At 42.9% G+C, this 18201-nt stretch overlaps 2 protein-coding genes across 5 annotated transcripts; one reads left to right on the forward strand and one right to left on the reverse strand.

The window, feature by feature from the left end:
• Window positions 1-1020: 1020 nt before the first annotated feature.
• Window positions 1021-13699, forward strand: LOC111848640 (pyridoxal-dependent decarboxylase domain-containing protein 1-like). 4 transcript variants are annotated; one of them, XM_023820820.2, is made up of 25 exons: window positions 1021-1053; window positions 1392-1451; window positions 2816-2892; window positions 2969-3028; window positions 3201-3275; window positions 3469-3615; window positions 4179-4368; window positions 5583-5651; window positions 6364-6442; window positions 6776-6860; window positions 7109-7157; window positions 7255-7356; window positions 7547-7672; window positions 7923-7973; window positions 8342-8380; window positions 9342-9402; window positions 9531-9589; window positions 9945-10050; window positions 10188-10359; window positions 10444-10562; window positions 10822-10943; window positions 11389-11481; window positions 11582-11678; window positions 11767-11865; window positions 12840-13699. In XM_023820820.2, the coding sequence occupies exons 1-25, from the start codon at window positions 1036-1038 to the stop codon at window positions 12989-12991; spliced, it is 2307 nt and encodes a 768-aa protein (XP_023676588.2). In that variant the 5' UTR covers window positions 1021-1035; the 3' UTR covers window positions 12992-13699. The 4 variants fall into 4 exon arrangements, with proteins under 4 accessions (XP_023676588.2, XP_023676589.2, XP_023676592.2 ...); XM_023820823.2 differs by lacking the exon at window positions 1021-1053 and adding an exon at window positions 1091-1235 and having other exon boundaries at window positions 3466-3615; XM_023820821.2 differs by lacking the exon at window positions 8342-8380 and having other exon boundaries at window positions 3466-3615.
• A 1327-nt stretch (window positions 13700-15026) lies between these two features.
• ntan1 (N-terminal asparagine amidase) lies at window positions 15027-17652 on the reverse strand. The gene is made up of 10 exons (XM_023820826.2): window positions 17419-17652; window positions 17231-17333; window positions 16797-16862; window positions 16609-16717; window positions 16458-16531; window positions 16301-16354; window positions 16154-16207; window positions 15978-16075; window positions 15700-15813; window positions 15027-15566 (listed from the first exon to the last, which is right to left on the reverse strand). The coding sequence occupies exons 1-10, from the start codon at window positions 17497-17499 to the stop codon at window positions 15396-15398; spliced, it is 924 nt and encodes a 307-aa protein (XP_023676594.1). The 5' UTR covers window positions 17500-17652; the 3' UTR covers window positions 15027-15395.
• Window positions 17653-18201: the final 549 nt, after the last annotated feature.

Here is an 18201-nt window from a genome sequence, read left to right on the forward strand (position 1 = left end):
ACCTGGGGGGGTCCCTCGGTTAAATTCTACTGGTGACCGTCGGTGAGTGAAAAGGAGCACTCCGGACCTCAAACACCATCCAATTCGTTACCTTATCATTCATCTTAATAGTTGCAGAGGATCTATACAGCATCACACTGCACATGTGTCAAGTCTCACAGTTTACCCCTGAGGCTCACGTTTTTTAACACTTGTACTCATCTCACTGACAAATCTCCGGGATATGCTCTGCTGAAAAAAAACAGCACAGACCAGCATAACTGGTTACCAGCATGACCAGCATTATGCATACTGGTTATATCAGCATATGTTGTGTTTTGGATTCGGATACTATACATCCTGTGTTTTTATGGTAACTGGTCGATGAGCCATTAGGCTTATTAACACATGTACAACTGGAAGACGGTCCCGTTTGGATGCTTTCTTAAATTTTTAATACAGAGAGGACATTAACAATTCACTTTCAAGAATGAAATCAGGTATTTGCAGACATCCCACCTGTCCCGGAAGTTTCAGGAGTCGCCCGCATGCTTATAGCTGGGAGCCGCTATTAACAAGCCATGGAGAGACTCCCAGAACTTCCGGGAGGTGGGACGTATGTCTATTTGCTTTTATATGTTGCCAGAAAACAGCAAAACGACGAATGAACTATTCAAATCACAGTAAAACCAATGTAAAACGAAATATATTTTGTGATCTGACTGAGGATTTTTTGAAGTCAATTTCACTTTGGAGGCCCACTTAAAGGTAAATGAATAAACCATATATGAATAAAAGTACCAGCCAACCTGACAACTTTCGGATTACAGCCTGACAACTTCACGGGCAATATATATATATATAAAAGCTTGCTATAACCAAGCCTAACCATAAGCTTGCAAACTAAAGTACACATGTGGCAAAGCGCGACATAATTCGTCCCATATAATAATAATAATAATTATTATTATTATTATTATAATTATAATAAACTAGCGCGTTACACGGTTTATAAACATAACTATACACTACTTTTCCAGTGCATGGGCGGCGGACATGACATTACGCAGGCAGGTAAATTCGCAACCATTGAAGTGTGACATAAATCGCCCAGAACAGTATATGTGAACAGTTCCATGATGCACAAATAGAGCTGATGCGCTGATTGTGGACTTTGTGAAAAGCAGAATACGGGGATGATCTAAATGATATAGTAGCATGGCGCACACGGCGGACTGCGGGGCTAGCGCTGGACCGTAAGCGCTTTTCTTTCTCTATTCTTTCTTTCCCGGAAGTTAATTACCCAGTGTGTAGTTGAGGGACACGCAGACGCATTTTCTGCTGTTGCTGCCGCGCTATAATAAACCCGAACATGTAACCAAGTGCCTGTTATTTTACACACTGCAATACAGAGAACGCGGCCGGGGCACGTTTATGTCCCTGACAACAATAAGATGGACCAGCCTGAAAAGGTAAGCTGCTGAAAGCGTTTATTTCCATCAGATATAGGGCTTGCCATAATTAGATTACCCCAATATGCGCCGCCCTCACACGGCGAAAACATCTTATTTTCAGACCGGCGCGACGTCGATCTGATCACCAGCTTTTAGATTAAATATTCAGCCGCTGTCATATCATAGGCGATCACGTCGTTTTCTACGTGGTGTTGAAATTTAAGCGAAAGGACTAAAGAAACTAGAAAACTGCAGTTTGACTAATTTAGGCAGCACTAAAGGGGATCCGTATGGATGTTATTTTAGGATTTGAGGATATTAGTTTCCCGAATCTGTGTTGTTTGATCTTTATTTATTATGTGTATAACCCATTTAATATGATTGCCAAATAATGACTTGTAATAACAGACCGCAAATACTTACTTTGGCGCTCGTGTTATAAATCTCAATTTAATAATATTGCGATATTTTGAGAATTTAATTTAGAAATGTGGGTCAGATTGATTTCATATCATTAAGAATAGCTATCCGTAGACTAACAACACATGCAAGCCAATGGGTTACATACAACATAACTACTAGGGAACTTGTTTTGCTCCGTAAATATATAATGCACTATTGATGCGCGGATCGACAGTAAAATATCGATTCTTTCGATTTGAATGTTTTCATTTTGAAAATCAATCCTGCCTTTAAAATATCGATTGTTTAACCTGGTAATTTAAATGTTTGTAAAGTGTTAAATGTATTACTATAGGGAGCAGGACAGGTTCTACCGGGCAGGGCGGTCCATAAGGGGAGAGAAGAAGGAATAGAATTTGCGCCCTCCCCCCGGGGTTAGGGTTACAGGCATAGGGATTGGTACCAGTGACACCAGCCTTAGATCGAACTGAAATTATACAAAAAGGATTGGTCTCGCTCATCACTACCCTGTAAACGACAACCCACTGACCTTTATCTGACACATTTTAGGAAAATATCAGTGGTTGCCAACTCACACACATCTGGCGTGACAGTCATGCTTTCTGACTCTTATGCTCCCGCAAGAAATTGTATGGCAAATTTCTATTATTACATTTAAAAACCAAAAATTGGATGCATCAAAAGCGTTGGGGCAGTTTGCAAACCCTACTATTTACACGGTAATCAAACTGTTACATACATGAAAATAAGTGTGCAGACTTGTCTCGAATTTAATCTCACTCTAGCCAGCCAACCAAAGTTTGTGACACTGCAATATCAGTGTCTAATGTGCAAACATAAAAAGACTAAAGTTTACCCTTTGTACTAAGCTGCATATGTCAGTCAAATAAATGCATACATGCATCTTAATTTTGGGGTTTTTTGCTTGTTTTTCATTATTTATTTATCTGATCTTTTAGATTGTCATCGACCCTGTGCTTAATAAAGTGGTGAAGAACCTCGATGAGGCTATGAAGGTTCTAGAAGATGGTCGAAGGTGCCGTTCCTCTTTCTTTTAAATTATTTGCTTCAGTCACTTTTGGACAATGTGTAATCCGGCTTTCCTCCCCCAGTGAGGTTCCGGGGGAGCAGAGGGCCACTCTGAGGCACATCCCAGGACCCTTGCAGCGATGGTAAGGCAGCTGACAGGCTGTTAGATGCATCTCTTTCATATGCTCTCTCTAGGTTTCTGTACTCGCGCCCTTTCCCAAGTCTATGACGTAAGGATTTAATTCCAAAACCTTTCACATCATCACATCTGCTGTACCTGTATGAAAGCTCTTGCTCTGTCTCCTAACTTTCCAGTGGCCAGGACGCCGTCAGTATTCTGCAGCTAGTTCAGAGCCTCACGTGTGGAGGAGAGACCGAGGACCGTCCATGGTAATAACGCTGCTCTCTGCTTGTCTTTTGATTTGTTCGGAGGAACCATCTTTGCCAGCTTGGGACGCTGCTGGGTAATATACTGAGATTCCAGCACAGTTGAATTTTAAAACCCGACGGTTTGGCAAACAAGCAGCCAGGGTGTAGGAATGGTGAATAGTGAATAGTGAATAGTGACGTGTTTGTCCAGCAGGGTGCAGGGTGACAGGAAGGCCAGGGATGTGGCTCTCCTCGGACACAGTGTGGCAGCGTATCTCTCCATGCTGCACCGGGAGCAGCAGAGACGACTAGCCACTCGGGTCCAGTCCGATGTCACACTTTGGCTCTCCCGCCTCTTCAGGTAGGGATGCGTGGTTAGATATTTCTGCCTTACTGAGGCTTACAGAGCAATTCTGTGAAGTCCAAAAGTGTCACCAGCTGGACAGGCTGCTCCTGTGTGCCTCTGCCCTGCATGTGCGGTGGTCATGTTCACATGTGGGCTGACATTGATATGAGATGGTGTTATTTTTGTCTTGGTTTTCTTGGCTGTAAGATGTTTTATCACCACAGGAAATGGCAATTTTTAAGAAGGTTAACACTGTGATTGTTGCCATTTTACACTTCATCACCACTGGTTTGAGGTGTAATGAAAAACAAATAATCCGTGTTTGGCCTTGTTTTTGTTTCTTCCTATAGTGGAAAACGACATTATGAGCTGGTGATTTACTCAGGACATCAGTAACTGCACAATGACAGCCTGTCCCAGTTGCGTGGTTTTTGCATATGGAAATAATGTCCAAGAGATTCTCCCAAACTCAGTTCTGGGTAGTGTTAATGCAAATGTACATGAACACTGTGCCCTTAAGGGCTCTCCAGCAAGTGAGTAGCTCCACAGTGCGAATGGCCGGCGTAATTTGTCCACAGGTACGAAAACGGCTCCGTGTCTTTCCATGAGGATGACAGACAGGGCCTTCTAAAAGTGTGTCGCCTTGTCATCCACTCCCGCTACAAGGACTTTGCCACTGAAGGTGTCACCGTGCTCGGCTGCAGACATCCTGTCATCTACCAGAGCTCTGCCTGCAGGCCTGGCCTGGGTCAATACCTTTGCAGCCAGGTAGGGGGCGACAGTTATGACGCACACTGCCTCTCTCATTGATGATATGGGAAGGTTTACCTGAGATTTAAAAAGTCTAAAATAATCTTCTAGTTGTGACCAATATCTGCTACTCCAGAAAAGTATGATGAAAATTATGGCATCTTGTTTGGTTTGAACTGGTTAAGCAGGTTAGGGTTGTCACTCGGTTTCTCCCTTTTATCTAATGTAGAGTAAAAAAACCTGTTTGTATTGCGTGACGATCAGGGGCGGATTAAGGTGTACAGAGGCCCCTAGGCTACAGTAGTCTGTGGGCCCCCCAACCCCGCCCCCCTCCGTGCCAATGGGGGCCCCCTTGCAGGCTGGCACACGTGGGGCCCCTAGGCTTAAGCCATATCTATCCTGTGCGTTAATCCGCCCCTGGTGACGATGGCCATATATTGCCAATACGATGTCATATGAGCAGTGATCACTGTTTCAGCATCTTGCCTGTGTAGGGTCCCCAAGACAAACTTGTTGTGCTGATGCTTATCCTTGTGTGTGTGTGTGTGTGTGTGTGTGCGTACCTCACCAAAGAGTGGTAGTAAGTGAACACACATACGAAATCTGAGATCACAGACCTCTTCTGTCTTGGGGCACCAAGGACTATTCTAGGATTCTCAAGGTGGAGAGCATAAGCGTAATTCACACAAACTACTATATCATTAGCTAATGAAACGTTTTGAATTGGTGAATGACTAAGGAGGGAGCACTCTGGGACCCAGTCAGCTTTCAGCTGGGGCCAGTGCCTCTATGGCCCTGCTCTTGCATATGCCCTGTAAGGCACCATTGTAATGTATTCCCCTTGTGTCCCTGGACACAGAGGAATGCCTATCCTCTCGAGAGGTGTTGTCCTTTCTCTGCAGATGAGCACAACCAGACTATTCCCCCAGAAGATGATAGTGAACATTAGTGTGATTGATGTTGAGTACCTCAGAGCCGTTGCTATGTGTAGAGGTACAAGCAATGATGAGTAATTCTCCATACAATGTGTATTGATAAAGCCTGCTGGATGCATAAAAGGGAACCTGATGTAGCAATAGACCAAGTGCGCTGCTGTACATAGTAGATGGGAATAAGCCATTTGTCTTTTTTTAGAGAGTTCTATGTGCTTCTTCTGTGTCATTCTGGCCTTGAGTTTCTGTCCCGTAATGGTGGCATGTCTCTTATAGTTGGTGTCTTCCTTTTCTCACCAGCTGGGCCTGCCCCTGTCATGCCTTTATACTGTGCCATGTAATACCGCTTTTGGATCTGAACACCAAATGGTAAGAATGTTATGTTTGTGACCCACTTGCCTATGACATTACCTTAAAATTTGTGGAATGTTTTAATATACATACAGCTCTGGAAAAAAATCAAGATACCACAGGAAAAGTTTTAGTTTCACTCATTTCTCAATTTATGGGTGTGTGTCTGTGTAAAATATACATTTTTTTGCAAACTCCAGCCTGGTTCTTCCTTGCTTCTCATTCATGAAGGGCTTTTTCTTTGCTTTACTGGACTTCAGTCCTGCTTCTAGGAGCCCGTAACAAACTTGCCCTAGCAGTGCAATTCACACCACTTAATGTTTCCCATTCTTTTAGAATGTCACCTGACGTCATCCTCCGATTTATGAGGCACTACCGGATAAGCTGATGGTCATCTGCCGCATTAGAAAGCTGCTTCAGCCCTTTACCTGACTAGTTTTTGGTCGTTCCCAGTGTCTCCTGCTTCACCTTGTTCTCGTGTACTGCTGTCTTAGAATCACTGAGCCTGGAAGCAGCCTGCCTTGCAGTTTAACCTTCTGCCAGCAGAACCAGGATTAAACCAGGATTTTAAAAAGCATATTTGTACAAAATATGGAGTGGTCTTTCGGTTTTTCCCAGGGATGTATGGGAAATGCAGACTGCTTTTTCAGATTTGAATTTTTGGGGTGTGGTGGCAGTGAGGGTGATACGTTAGCTCTGCTCTTATTTGGTAATGTTTTTATTACTGTAGGACGGTTTCCTTCTTGACGGGATCATTAAGGAGGACGTGGAATCAGGGAAGCTTCCTCTGCTGTTGATAGCGAATGCTGGTTAGTGTGGAGCCTACCTCTGTATTCTATGTGATGGCACATCTGTTTTGTTTCTGGAATGTTGCATATGTGGATGAGGTCATGCGACACACGTGGATCTGAAACTTCCACGATTCCCACAACAGCTGCATTTTGGAAATTCAAATTTCACGTGCCTTAAATATTTTTCTCTTGTGCAACAAAATAAATACAGCATGACTATATCATTTGTGTCACCCACGCTGCCTCTCTGAAAGAAAAATATACTTGAAGTTTTTGTTTATGTAAGTATTTATGTGTGATGTCCCGCATGGGTTTAGTATCGTACGATAATTTTCCGCATGTAACCCCAAGGGACGGCAGCTGCAGGACACACTGACAGGCTGGATCATCTGAGAGACCTTTGTGACCAGCACAGCATGTGGCTTCATGTAGAAGGGTGGGTGTGTCCCTCAGTGACAAACACCGGCCACCACACACACCAGTCATACTGTACCTCATGGCTGTTTGCCTGATAAACATATGCAAATACTTAGCAAATTATTTTGTTAGATAGTGTAATGGATGCTATGAGGGGATGGTCACGGATAAGCTGTTTAGTATCTCTAGATGTTATAAAATGCTTTATGAATGGACTGCTTTGTACATGTAGGGTAATATTAACTCATGGACCATTTTTTGTTCCAGAGTCAATCTAGCAATGCTGGCTTTGAGCTGTGTCCCTTCCCCACTTTTGGTATGTCTAGATGTTTCCTTACGGACTCTGTGTACATATGGGAAGGCCAGGCATGCTTGTGTGCCCTTCTGCCAATGTGGTTCCTAAATCTCGACAGCCAGCTACGAAGTGTGACAGCATGACTCTGACCCTGGGGCCGTGGCTCGGACTGCCCTCCATGCCAGCTGTCACCCTTTACAGGCACGAGGACCCGGCCTTGGTACGTCTGTGTTCAAGAGCACCCTGATTTGGCCACGACTTGGATATTCTGTGCCTTTTTGTTAAAACTATAGAAGGGCTGTAGATTCTGGATATTCTATGCCTTTTTGTTAAAATATAGGAGGGCTGTAGAATCTGACGTTAGTTTAATTTTTTTTCAGTTTGATTTATCCATCCTTTCGGCCTTTTAGGCTCTTGCTGCAGGACTGTCTTGGACTCAGCCGGGAGAGAATCTGCAGCCACTTCCTCTTTGGATGTCCCTGCAGTACCTTGGCCACAGTGGCATAGTGGAGAGGATCCAGCATGCCTTGGGGCTGGTGGGAAGCTCTCTTTCTCCATCACCGTAATGGAAACGTTGTGTTGTGCACCTGATCTTTACAGGCATATTAACATGGTTGGAGGCCCCTGGGCTCCTCCCCCTACTGATTTCAACAATGGTGCAATTGTTGTCCAAATGGTGGGGAGGGAAGGGGGTGGCAACAGTAAAAGTTGTCGGGGTGGGTGGCGGGAACAATTAAAGTTGTTTACACCCCAGTGTATTTCCCTGTTAACTCTTCCTCCTTTCAGAGTCATCGTCTCCTAGAAAGTCTGAAGAAGATGGCATTCATTAAAACTTCGGTGGGTCATTTTGTTGACCGAATTGAATAAAATACCTAGTAACATATTTAAGACCATTCAATGTAGTGGAACATCTAAATGGCACTACGGGAGCATAGACAGTGCCTTGAGCATGTATTTGGACTGTCTGGAAGTGTCCTGGGTTAAAGCTTAAAAGCATAACACAATATGGAAACCTTGCAAAGCTGTGAGTGCTTCTTGAAGGCACTGTATTTACTGCAGAAGCTGGTCTTACTGAGGTATGTTTGCTATTGAAGCTATGTTCACCTGGAGGGGGTGTCTTTGCTCGTTCCCCCACGTGATGTCATGCTGAGTGCTACTTAGTAGCCAAATGTGACAAAGAGTGTGTTCTGTGTTACTGTTATCAGGGTGACAAACAGATGTCTCTTCTCGAGGCTTTGAACATGGTAAACCACTAGACATACTCACTGGGAAGCTCCGTAGTGATTCTGTCCAGTGTGTCACCGGGAGTGAGAATGGGTGCCTTGGTTTCAGGCTGTGCTGTCGCACTTCTTGGTCCCTCTAATCTCTGAGGCTTTCTGTGGGATGTTCTGGGCTCTCTTATTCTGTTTATTTTAGGTGGGATCAACCCTCTACCTGCCTTTTTTCATACTTTTCCACCTGCGCCGTGTCCTTTATGTTCACTCACTCACTCATTCAGCCAGTCTCACTCACTCACTCACTCACTCTGAAGTACAGTGTTTACAGACTTCGTTCTGGGGCTTAATCAGTACCCATTTTTTGTCTTTAAGTTTGCTTTTACTCCTGGTACATCCATTATGAGCTCAGCTGAGATTAAAACCGTATCGAAATAGCACGTCATAAATACCCTTAGTCTCCTTTTAGGCAAGTGCTTCTTGATTTAGCTTCTGCAAATTATGTTAGAGGACATTTTTAGAGATCGTGTTTCTAACGCCATTTCCAAAGGCAGAATCACAAGAGCATGTTTAATTCTATTCTGCTAATCATAGGCAAGCTCCCAGCTTGAATGTCTGTATTCAGGTACTCTTCGCTGGGTATTGATAAGATGCGTTTTTAATACATAGATCATCCCATAATTTATTTAAGCAAACACATTGTCTTCAGTCTGGCACAGAATATTTCACAGAGGTTTTCACAGAATATTCAGATTGTAAGTCACTTGACATATTTTTCCATATTAGTTGCTGCATTTTCCTCCATCTGAGACTAACTATCGCCTGTGGATTGTGCGTGCCTTCACAGCTGTGTTTGTGATGCATTATGGATTGTGCGTGCCTTCACAGCTGTGTTTGTGATGCATTATGGATTGTGCGTGCCTTCACAGCTGTGTTCGTGATGCATTATGCATTTATCTTCATTTGTCCTCTTTTCCTGCTGCATTATCAGGTGGAGGATGAGCCGAACTGTCCTGTGGTCGTTTTTAAGTTCTGTCAGGAGAGCCCCACAGGTGAGAGTCCATCACCTTTTCCGTATCGATTTAGATGTGTTTCTTTTAAAGTATTTCTGTAATTGCTGTTTCAGTTTTATAGGCTTGTCTGATTTGCACTCCATTCTCACTTGTATTATCTAATGCAGATTCAGTGAATGATTTCTCAGAAAACAAGGGAGAATTTGAGGATTCACTCAACAGATGGGTGAGACTGTTTAGTGATTAATGCATTTATATCTGAGGGTGGTATTTGTTATTGTAGTAATAATGTTCTGTGTATACATAGCATGATTGTTTATCATTTTCTGGTAAAAGCGTACGTATTTTCTGGTAGCTTCTTCAGCATATGACTTACTTTACAGTCCAGTTGACCTTCATTAGATTTTATAAAGGATAGATTTTATAAAGATGTTGTCTGTGGCTCCTTATCATAAGCTTTTCCTATTCCTACTTATTTAAACTCACTTTATACCTCTAGGTTCAGGTTTTCTTCCCTCTGGCTGACTGCATAATACTGCGGCAAAAATGTGCTGATTAACAGTTTGGCTGCTCCTTCACAGCTGGGTGAACAGTTGGGGCTGCTAGTCTCAGCCAGCGGCCTGGACGTAGTCTACCTGGATGACGAAGGTAGCTGTGTCCGCTTCAACCCGCTGATGACCTCTGCATGTAAGTGACGCACGTTTGAATATCACACTTTGGAGACCAACACTTTCCTCCTCATCTATTGGGCCGTTGAGAGAGTTCTGTGGTATACCAGAGAAACAATGTGATGGGTCTAACGTCGATCTGTACTGTTCCCGCAGTGTTGGGCACACAGGAAAGCGATGTGGACGCTGTTGTGGAGCAGTTGGTCAGCTTGGTGCCTCTTCTCTGCTGGACCACGTGTCTCAGACACCACTTCTGTGAGGAAGTGTCCCGGCATAACAGACTGATGTACCTGGAGGAGCCCAGCTGGCCGGGTCTAGGTGCCATCAGGTGAGCAGAGAAGCGTGAGGATGCGGGAGACAGAAAACTGGAGATGGACGGTGTGTAAAAGTAACAAATGCCCGTTCCTGGTAGGTATCAGCCCAGCGGGGAAGAACCTGATGGTTCCAAGAGGCAGCAGCTGGTGGAAAAGATCAATAGTGACCTGCTGAAGAAACTGCAGGTTCTGGGTGCTGAAGTGGACTTCTCCACTGGTAACCTCCACTTCCTGAGCTGGGTCAGACTATGATTGACATGGCCCAACCTTTAGCTTCACTATGGTGGACCCCCTAAGTAAAATGAAGATGTCCATAGCTTTAATTTGTTGGTTGCTAGAAAAAGCAGTCTACCTCATTACCAGCTATGTTAAGTTTTGCTTTTAAAATAATTTTGTATTTTTATGAAACAACAACAATACTGTCAGGGCGTTTTACACAGGGGTTAAATAAGTGATCTGTCCCCCCCATCCATTAGGTCCTGAGTTTGGTGCAGAGAAGAATTGTATTTTTGTTGGCATGGCAACAGAGGACCTTGATGTGGTGAAATTGGTTGATACCATTGAAGCCGTGGGTAAAGACATCGAAGAGAGCAACCAGGTGTTCAACTGCTCACATACTGAGCTGACCTCATGGGCAATAGGTCGTTCAGTTGAATAATGGAAGTGCCCTCAGTACACTCTAAGAAAAAAATTGTACCTTTGCTTGTCACTGGGGCTGTACCCTCAAGGGTCTGCCAATTGTACCCATAGCTGTAGGTAATTGTACATTTTAGGGTACAGAAATGGATTCTGAGGAACGTTTCTAGAACATTGATGGTACATTAATGTTGTTTGTACCATTGGGATGTTACTCAGAGTCCATTTTGTACCTTAAAAGGTACAATAGCAAGGGTGCAGCCCCAGTGAAAAGCAAAGTACACATTTTTAGCAATTTTTCTGAGAGTGATCATCAACAGTTTAATTGACTTTTTACTAGAAGCTTCTAGTTGTGTTGGAAAGGCATGTGGCCTCTTCTGACCGGCTCTTCGTCCTGCTGTGACCAGCTGTTGGAGAATATGTCAGAGGTGGTGCAGAGGGGCATCCTGGAGGCCGAGTCACAGCTACAGAAAGCCACTGAAGAGAAGCTGATGCAAGAGGTTCTTTTTCTGTTTTGTGCTGCTTTTTCAAAGATGGTCTGGGCTCTGCCTTATATCTATGAAGGCCCCAGTGTGACCTGTCCAATGGTGTGTCCCCCAGGGCGTCCTGAGGCAGATCCCAATGGTGGCTTCTGTCCTGAACTGGTTCTCTCCAGTCCAAAGTTTGGTCAAAGGCAGCACTTTCAGCTTGGCTTCAGGTACCAAATTCCACTGTAAGGGCCACAGGGAGAGCAGTTATTGTTCAGATTGTACTGACTTTTTGGTTTTGTGTGCCTTTTTCCATAGGTTCGTTAAACTCCACAGAACACACATACACCATGAAGACCTTTGAAGTCCAAGGGACATCTGTCACGTCAGCCACTGTTGCCATCGAGGGGTCTCTTGGTGAGTCTAAGCATGATGTGTGGAAACTGGATACAACATACTCTACCATGCAAAAGTCTTAGGCAGTCAGATATGATGTTAAAATGATGATGGTATAACAACTATGAAGATATGTCTGCCAAAATGTGCCAGCATAACCATTTCAAAATCTCTCCTAAAGTCACCCTAGGATTTTAATCAGCCACCCAATACACCCTTGTATTTTTTGACTCGATCACTAGCACACCTCATATGGCTAATCAATCTCATTGACTTTTTAAACTTATTTAATTAACTAAGTGAACTGGTGGTTTAACAAACACATGGAATGGCTGGGGTGCCCCTGAGGAGAGGTTTGGGAACTTGAATTCTAGCCATCCAACAAGAAATGAGTGACTTTTTGGAGACTTTTTGTTTCAGGCAAATATACACTTACAACCCAGATAAATAGCTCTGATCAATTCTTTCAATTGTCTAAGACTTTTGCACAGTACTGTAGGTCAGATTTACATTAGCATCTAGTTGGAATTAGCAGGAATTTATTACCAATAGACCTTTGGTTCCTTTGTAATTTAATATCCTGAATTGGAGTTATCCTTCTCCTCCATGTGTGGTCCAGGTTCTCGGTGCAGGTTCTAATGTGTCTCACGCATATCGGTCCTCCCTGGTGACATTACCTAACCCTTTGACACCTAGACCTTGATGGCCCAGTTCATATTTCTTCTTAATTTCCAGGACCTTGGCATCACACCTATTAAATGCTCTATGTGGCCCTGGTCCAGCACAAAGATGGCCTCACTCTCTTTCTGCCTGTTGTGACTTTTAGCCATCATGCATTTTCATCGTCGGACCCACGCAGTAATACCCATTAGATTCTTAAAAGCAAATTGGGCAGAAAATGCTAAAGATGCTACTGTTGCATGTTCATCAATTAGACAGATTCTGTAAAACAGCTTGCTCTAGATAACGTTTGCTTCGTGCTGTTCCTGTCACAGGGAAGGAGCCATCTCATCATTCCCGGGTAGCCTGTGACTCGCTTAGTCAGGCCACCCATCTGAGTCATGCAGCAGGAGCAGAAAGACAGAACATTCATTTCCCACTTCCAGATGTGAGCGGCCCCGAAACGATCCTGGAGCCCACGCATTAATGCCCGACAGAGTCTCCACAGATCAGGGGACACGCCAACAGAATAAGGGGCTTTTAAGAAGAAGAGAGAGAGGCTTGCCAATGAGAAGCAGAGGCTGGGGAGATAGGCAGAGCAACCAGGCCAGAGAAGAGGCGGCTTGCTTTGTCACTAAAGCTCGGCTAGGATAATAAAACATGGCTCACGCCATGTTTAAGGCTACTCTATAGTTTCGGAGACTTATTTAAAAAAAAATTGTAATTCTGTCCAAAAAATGGAATACATTTAATGAAAAACAGGGGGAAAGTCCCTTTCACTGGCAACAGTGTAATATGCAGACTGCTATTAACATTTAATGGCAATTATGTGAAATATGCACTGATGTTTTTTTTCTTTTTCTGTGTTGCCCTGCCAAAGTATCACAGATCTCGTAATACGAGACCCCTGGACATCTAATTCGTAGAACCCATAGAATCGGGGTGAATGAAGACCTCAGGCTCATTGTAGGTACATTTTGCTGTCCTGTTCAGTGAGGAATAAGAGGTGCCACAGCATTCAGTGCATCATCTCTGCTGTCACCCAGATAATAAGACACTGACTATAAACACGCAGTTCTGGCCCTGTTTTCACGTTCCGACTCCACCACAGCTGAGTGAAAAAAAGACCGATTTAAAAACATACTTCCCATTTAGACTAATGGTTTTTGTTACTCAGAGGAAATTGAATACAATTTTTTGACAGCGTTATGCAAAAATAAATATTCTAATGTAGCTGCTCTTGTATTTTTGAGATAGTTTAAGTTACACCTTTAAATAAATTATGAGAAAGCTATTAAATTTTATGTTTAAATTGTATGTTTACAATGCTTAAGATGTGGGAACCTTTTTATTTAGAAGATGTTTTTAAGTGATTTATAAAATTATTATGAAATTTGCAAAGATATCTTATGCATTTGGATGTATGATCCCATTAAGTTCAGTTCATGCCGAACACCATACCTGCACCCATAAGACATCAAGTCTTAGTCTCTTGCCTTAGTTATTTCTTATTTACTCACCTCCAGGGATCTCTATCATGAAGCAAGATCTGTTGTTTAGCTAGATTTAAGGTACCCCAATTTAAATGGACTTTAAATTGACTTTTTTGTTCAGTTACATTTAGACCAGACTACCTTAAATCTGACAAATTATCCTGCAAACTCAAAAATTCCAGCTTAGAGATACAGACCCCTGCTCTTTCCTGCTTGACTTGCCAGCGAATGTGACGGCACGGAATGCACCCCAGGCAGTGAGTAGCAGCTATTTGAACAACCCCAACCTTCATTTTCAGCCTAAAAATTAGCCATGATTCATAACAATAATGACTTAGGGAAGGGAACATTACTTTTTTAACAGGGGTCACAACCCGTGAGCCTACAGCTGATGCTCAGTACTGGTTATTTTGTTTTGTATGATGCTGTAATGGGTTGGGGTATTCTAAATGTTTTTATATTGAAATACATTAGAAATGAAATGACTTGTATAGGGAAATTAACAATTGTAATATATACAATATACCATTTAAAGGTTTTTGGACATCAGTGTTTTCCATTCTGTTACTTTGGACAAAAGACAACACTGTTCAAAATATTATCATGTGTTTGATTCTGAGAAATTGAATTAGACAGCAAAATATGCAATTATGAAAGTGCAGTGAGGCCTTTTCAGATTAAGTGAAACTGTACAAGAAAAGTGTTTTGAAGTTCAATTGTTATGATGTGCAAAGATGAAAATCAGAACTACAGAGACTAACCCTCAACCCAGAAGAATGATTTTAAATAAATTAGGACCAGGCTGAGGAAGCCTGCTTCTGAATTGATGGGTGCACATAATGCATGGACAGACAAGGGCAACTATGGCGAACCACTGACGTGCATAATTTGTTGCAAAATTAGAAATTGTTGGAACTAATTAAACATGCTCCTGAACAGTAAAGTCACTGCCTTTGTGTATACTTTCGATATTTGGTTCCTGGGGCTTTTCTCTCTCAGTTTCCATGGACGTACTGGATTCCTCCAACATACAGAAACAAGTGTTTTAATTTTTTTGATTGCATTTGATTGGTTATGTATGTTTAGTATACATATATATACACCCCTTATAGGTAGCATAAAGTTCACTTCAGTATAAAAAGGTATACAGATTTACAACAGATCTTCCTCATACGATTCTTTTCATCTTAAATCCACGAAGAATATTACACACTGTGGAGTAAAGAAACAAGCACAATTCAGCAGGAGGACAGGAGAAAAACCCCATCATTGGCACAGCCTTTTGGGGACGGTGGTCAGAGGGAGTCCCACTGGACAGGCCCAGGGGGCCAGGGGAGTCACTGAGTCCTGGAGGTTCAGCTTTTAAAGCTCTCATACGTCCGACATAGGAAGGCATCTCTACTGTTCAGCTTCCCTTTCCCAGGCTCCACACTCTGTCCTGCGGAAGGTCTGAGGAAGCCCTCCTGGAAAGAGGCTGTCTGCGCTGGGGTGTTCCAGCAAGAACTGGATGGTCATCTTAATGTGTTGGACGAAGTGGGGAGGTTCAGCCATTGGAGACGTGGACAAGTACTGGCGAGGCAAACGAAACAAGCCTTTGCATGAAGTTCTCAGCAGCAGAGTCAACAAACATCTTTAGACACCAAGAGTTGCAAACCAAAGGCAACAGAGCAAACATGAAATGGATGCGTCGGTCTGCCTTTACCTGCAGTATTGTGATATCATCCTGGGTCAGCCAGAAGATAAGTTCTCTATTCGGGGACCACTCGCATGGACCGATTTTCACAAGTTCCTTACTCGAGTCATAGATTTCGACCATCTGTAAAAAGCACAAGCTTTGTCCTTCCAAAAAGAAACCTCATCCGCCCCCCAGTTTTTCCTCTCTTGTGACTAACAGGCAGACTAAGGGCCTGGAACTTCCTGTCCGAGCAGGCATGCACAGACAGCCTACAGAGTGCAACCTCGTGAACAGCTGCTGCACACCTGTCTGCCAATGAACGTCTGGGCTGAGCGGAGCTCCTCTGCAGGTCCCCGCCTAGAGAAGGTGGCTGGGAACACGTCCCCAGTCTTCACATTGACTCCTAGAGAGAGACAGAGGTGTCAACACACAACCACCTCACAAGCGGGTCAGCAAAGCATATGTACTCATATGGTCCTACCAATTCCATATACTGCTGGTCTGTGTATCCCATCAGTTACAACGTCATTTAGCTCTAAAGAGAGCAAAAGACTATCAGGTTAAAGGTCTTGAGTGAAACATACAACAGAGAGAACAGAAAGGGGACAGAAGCAAGGTGAGCTTCTACCTGTAATGCAGCATGTGACCAAGTGAATGTCTTCTTCTTGCTTTTGAAAAGCCGCTGCCAAAAAATGAAACATTTACTTTTCCTGAAACGGTACACTCCTATCATGCCTAGTTTCCACATGCATTCCAGTGAGCTTAAAAAGGGAAGGGAAATTTACCCAGGAGATTAAGGCTCAGCTGGTGTGACGTCTTCCTGTCATCATCGAAACCTCCGATTAGATGCAGCTCCAACCTGAAGGGCAGAGAGTATGGGAACCAGGGGAGGACTGAGCAAAACTTAGCTTTCCATGCAGAAGCTGGCTCACCTACCTGCCTCCGCTGGCTTTGCCGCTCAGTGTGGTGACAGCTTTGACAATGGAGGGTACTTCGGTCCAGGTGCTGGAGCCATCACAATGAGCCAGACACGTGGCTCCACTTCCTTTGAAAGACCGCAATGTCTGGAGCAAGCTCAAGAATATGCTTCATACATGGAATCACACACCTTAAGGGAGCCTTACCTGTGTGCCGTAGTACTACCAAGTGGCAGGTTGTTGCATCATCAGAGCCGAGCACAGTGACTGATTCTGGAAAAATGGTTTATATTTAATAAGATTTAAATGTGTGCTAGAAGCAGGAAAGGACTTTCTTGGCATAACACTTTGTTTCTGTAAAAGGTGTGACCAAATTTATTTTCTTCCTGTTAAGTGTTCAGCACTGTTTTTACAGTGATGAGTTATATTGTTATACTGGTTATGTCCTCTGCTGCTGACATGTCTGGCTGCAAGGAAATGTCATATTCTTTACTTAACTTGCCTGAGGTTCCATGTAAAATTGTGACTGATCTTTATACACCGTCGTCATATGGATATTAAATCAGTGAACAGTGCTGGCAGTCCCTAGTAAAAATCTGATCATACAAACTGTTTCCATACACAGGCATTGTGGAACTTACTATCAGCCGGGGTTGTAGCCGCAAACTCTCTCTGTTGCACATAGAGAAGGCACTTTGTGTCGACATTTTCAAGTGCCTTAGCACGAAACGCTTTGGCATTCTCCTACGAGAAAACGAGTTCCTTACGTATTCAGAATACCAGTGACTCCAGCGAGCCTAAATTATTTGAAATGCACGCAGAGACCTACCTGGAAATGCGGATGTTTAGCAAATAAACCCGCTGTGGAACGTAATCGTTCAATTTTCTTATTTTGGACAAGAAGCGGCATTTCTATTTTCTACTATTTTCAAGTAAGAATAAGTAAGAGTATAAATATGACAACATAAATGTAATATGTTTACTGCGACTAGCCCACTAATTCATTCCTTTAAGAGCGTGAACTCCATGTAATGAAACCCCTTGAATCCATGTCCGTACTTCCGTCAGAATGTCACGTGTCAGGTGTATTTCCATTACGTTCAACTTCCCGTTGAAAAAAAAACTTATAAACAAACTACATATTCCACAATGCATTGCGCGACGTGTGCGGATTGTTGTTGCTGGTTTTTCCATCGTTGTATTTCCAGCTTGTTTATTCAAATAAACATTACTTGAATTTATTTTAAATTATATATTTAATATTCACCTCATATTTATAAAACATATGATCTTGCTCAAGCGCAGAATACTTTATTTTAAATTATTTATAACCACATGAGGGAGGTAGACCTCCTTTACATGATCTGTTAACCAACCGAGCAGAGGGCGGCGTAATATTAATATGGCTAATAAACTATTCCAAATATTAGTATCAATTCTTATTTGAGTATGTAATGAGGCATGATTGTTCTCGTCAATGGTAGTAGAACGTTTTTATTTGAACTTACTGAATGTAAAACATGAGTGTAATTTTTAAACTTTGATTCGTGTGAACTTCATATTAGCAAAATTGCCTCCAATAACAAAATTCTTAATCTTAATGTTAACCTTA

The sequence above is a fragment of the Paramormyrops kingsleyae genome, chromosome 5, assembly GCF_048594095.1.
Source record: "Paramormyrops kingsleyae isolate MSU_618 chromosome 5, PKINGS_0.4, whole genome shotgun sequence".
In the NCBI taxonomy this organism is placed as follows: Eukaryota; Metazoa; Chordata; class Actinopteri; order Osteoglossiformes; family Mormyridae; genus Paramormyrops; species Paramormyrops kingsleyae.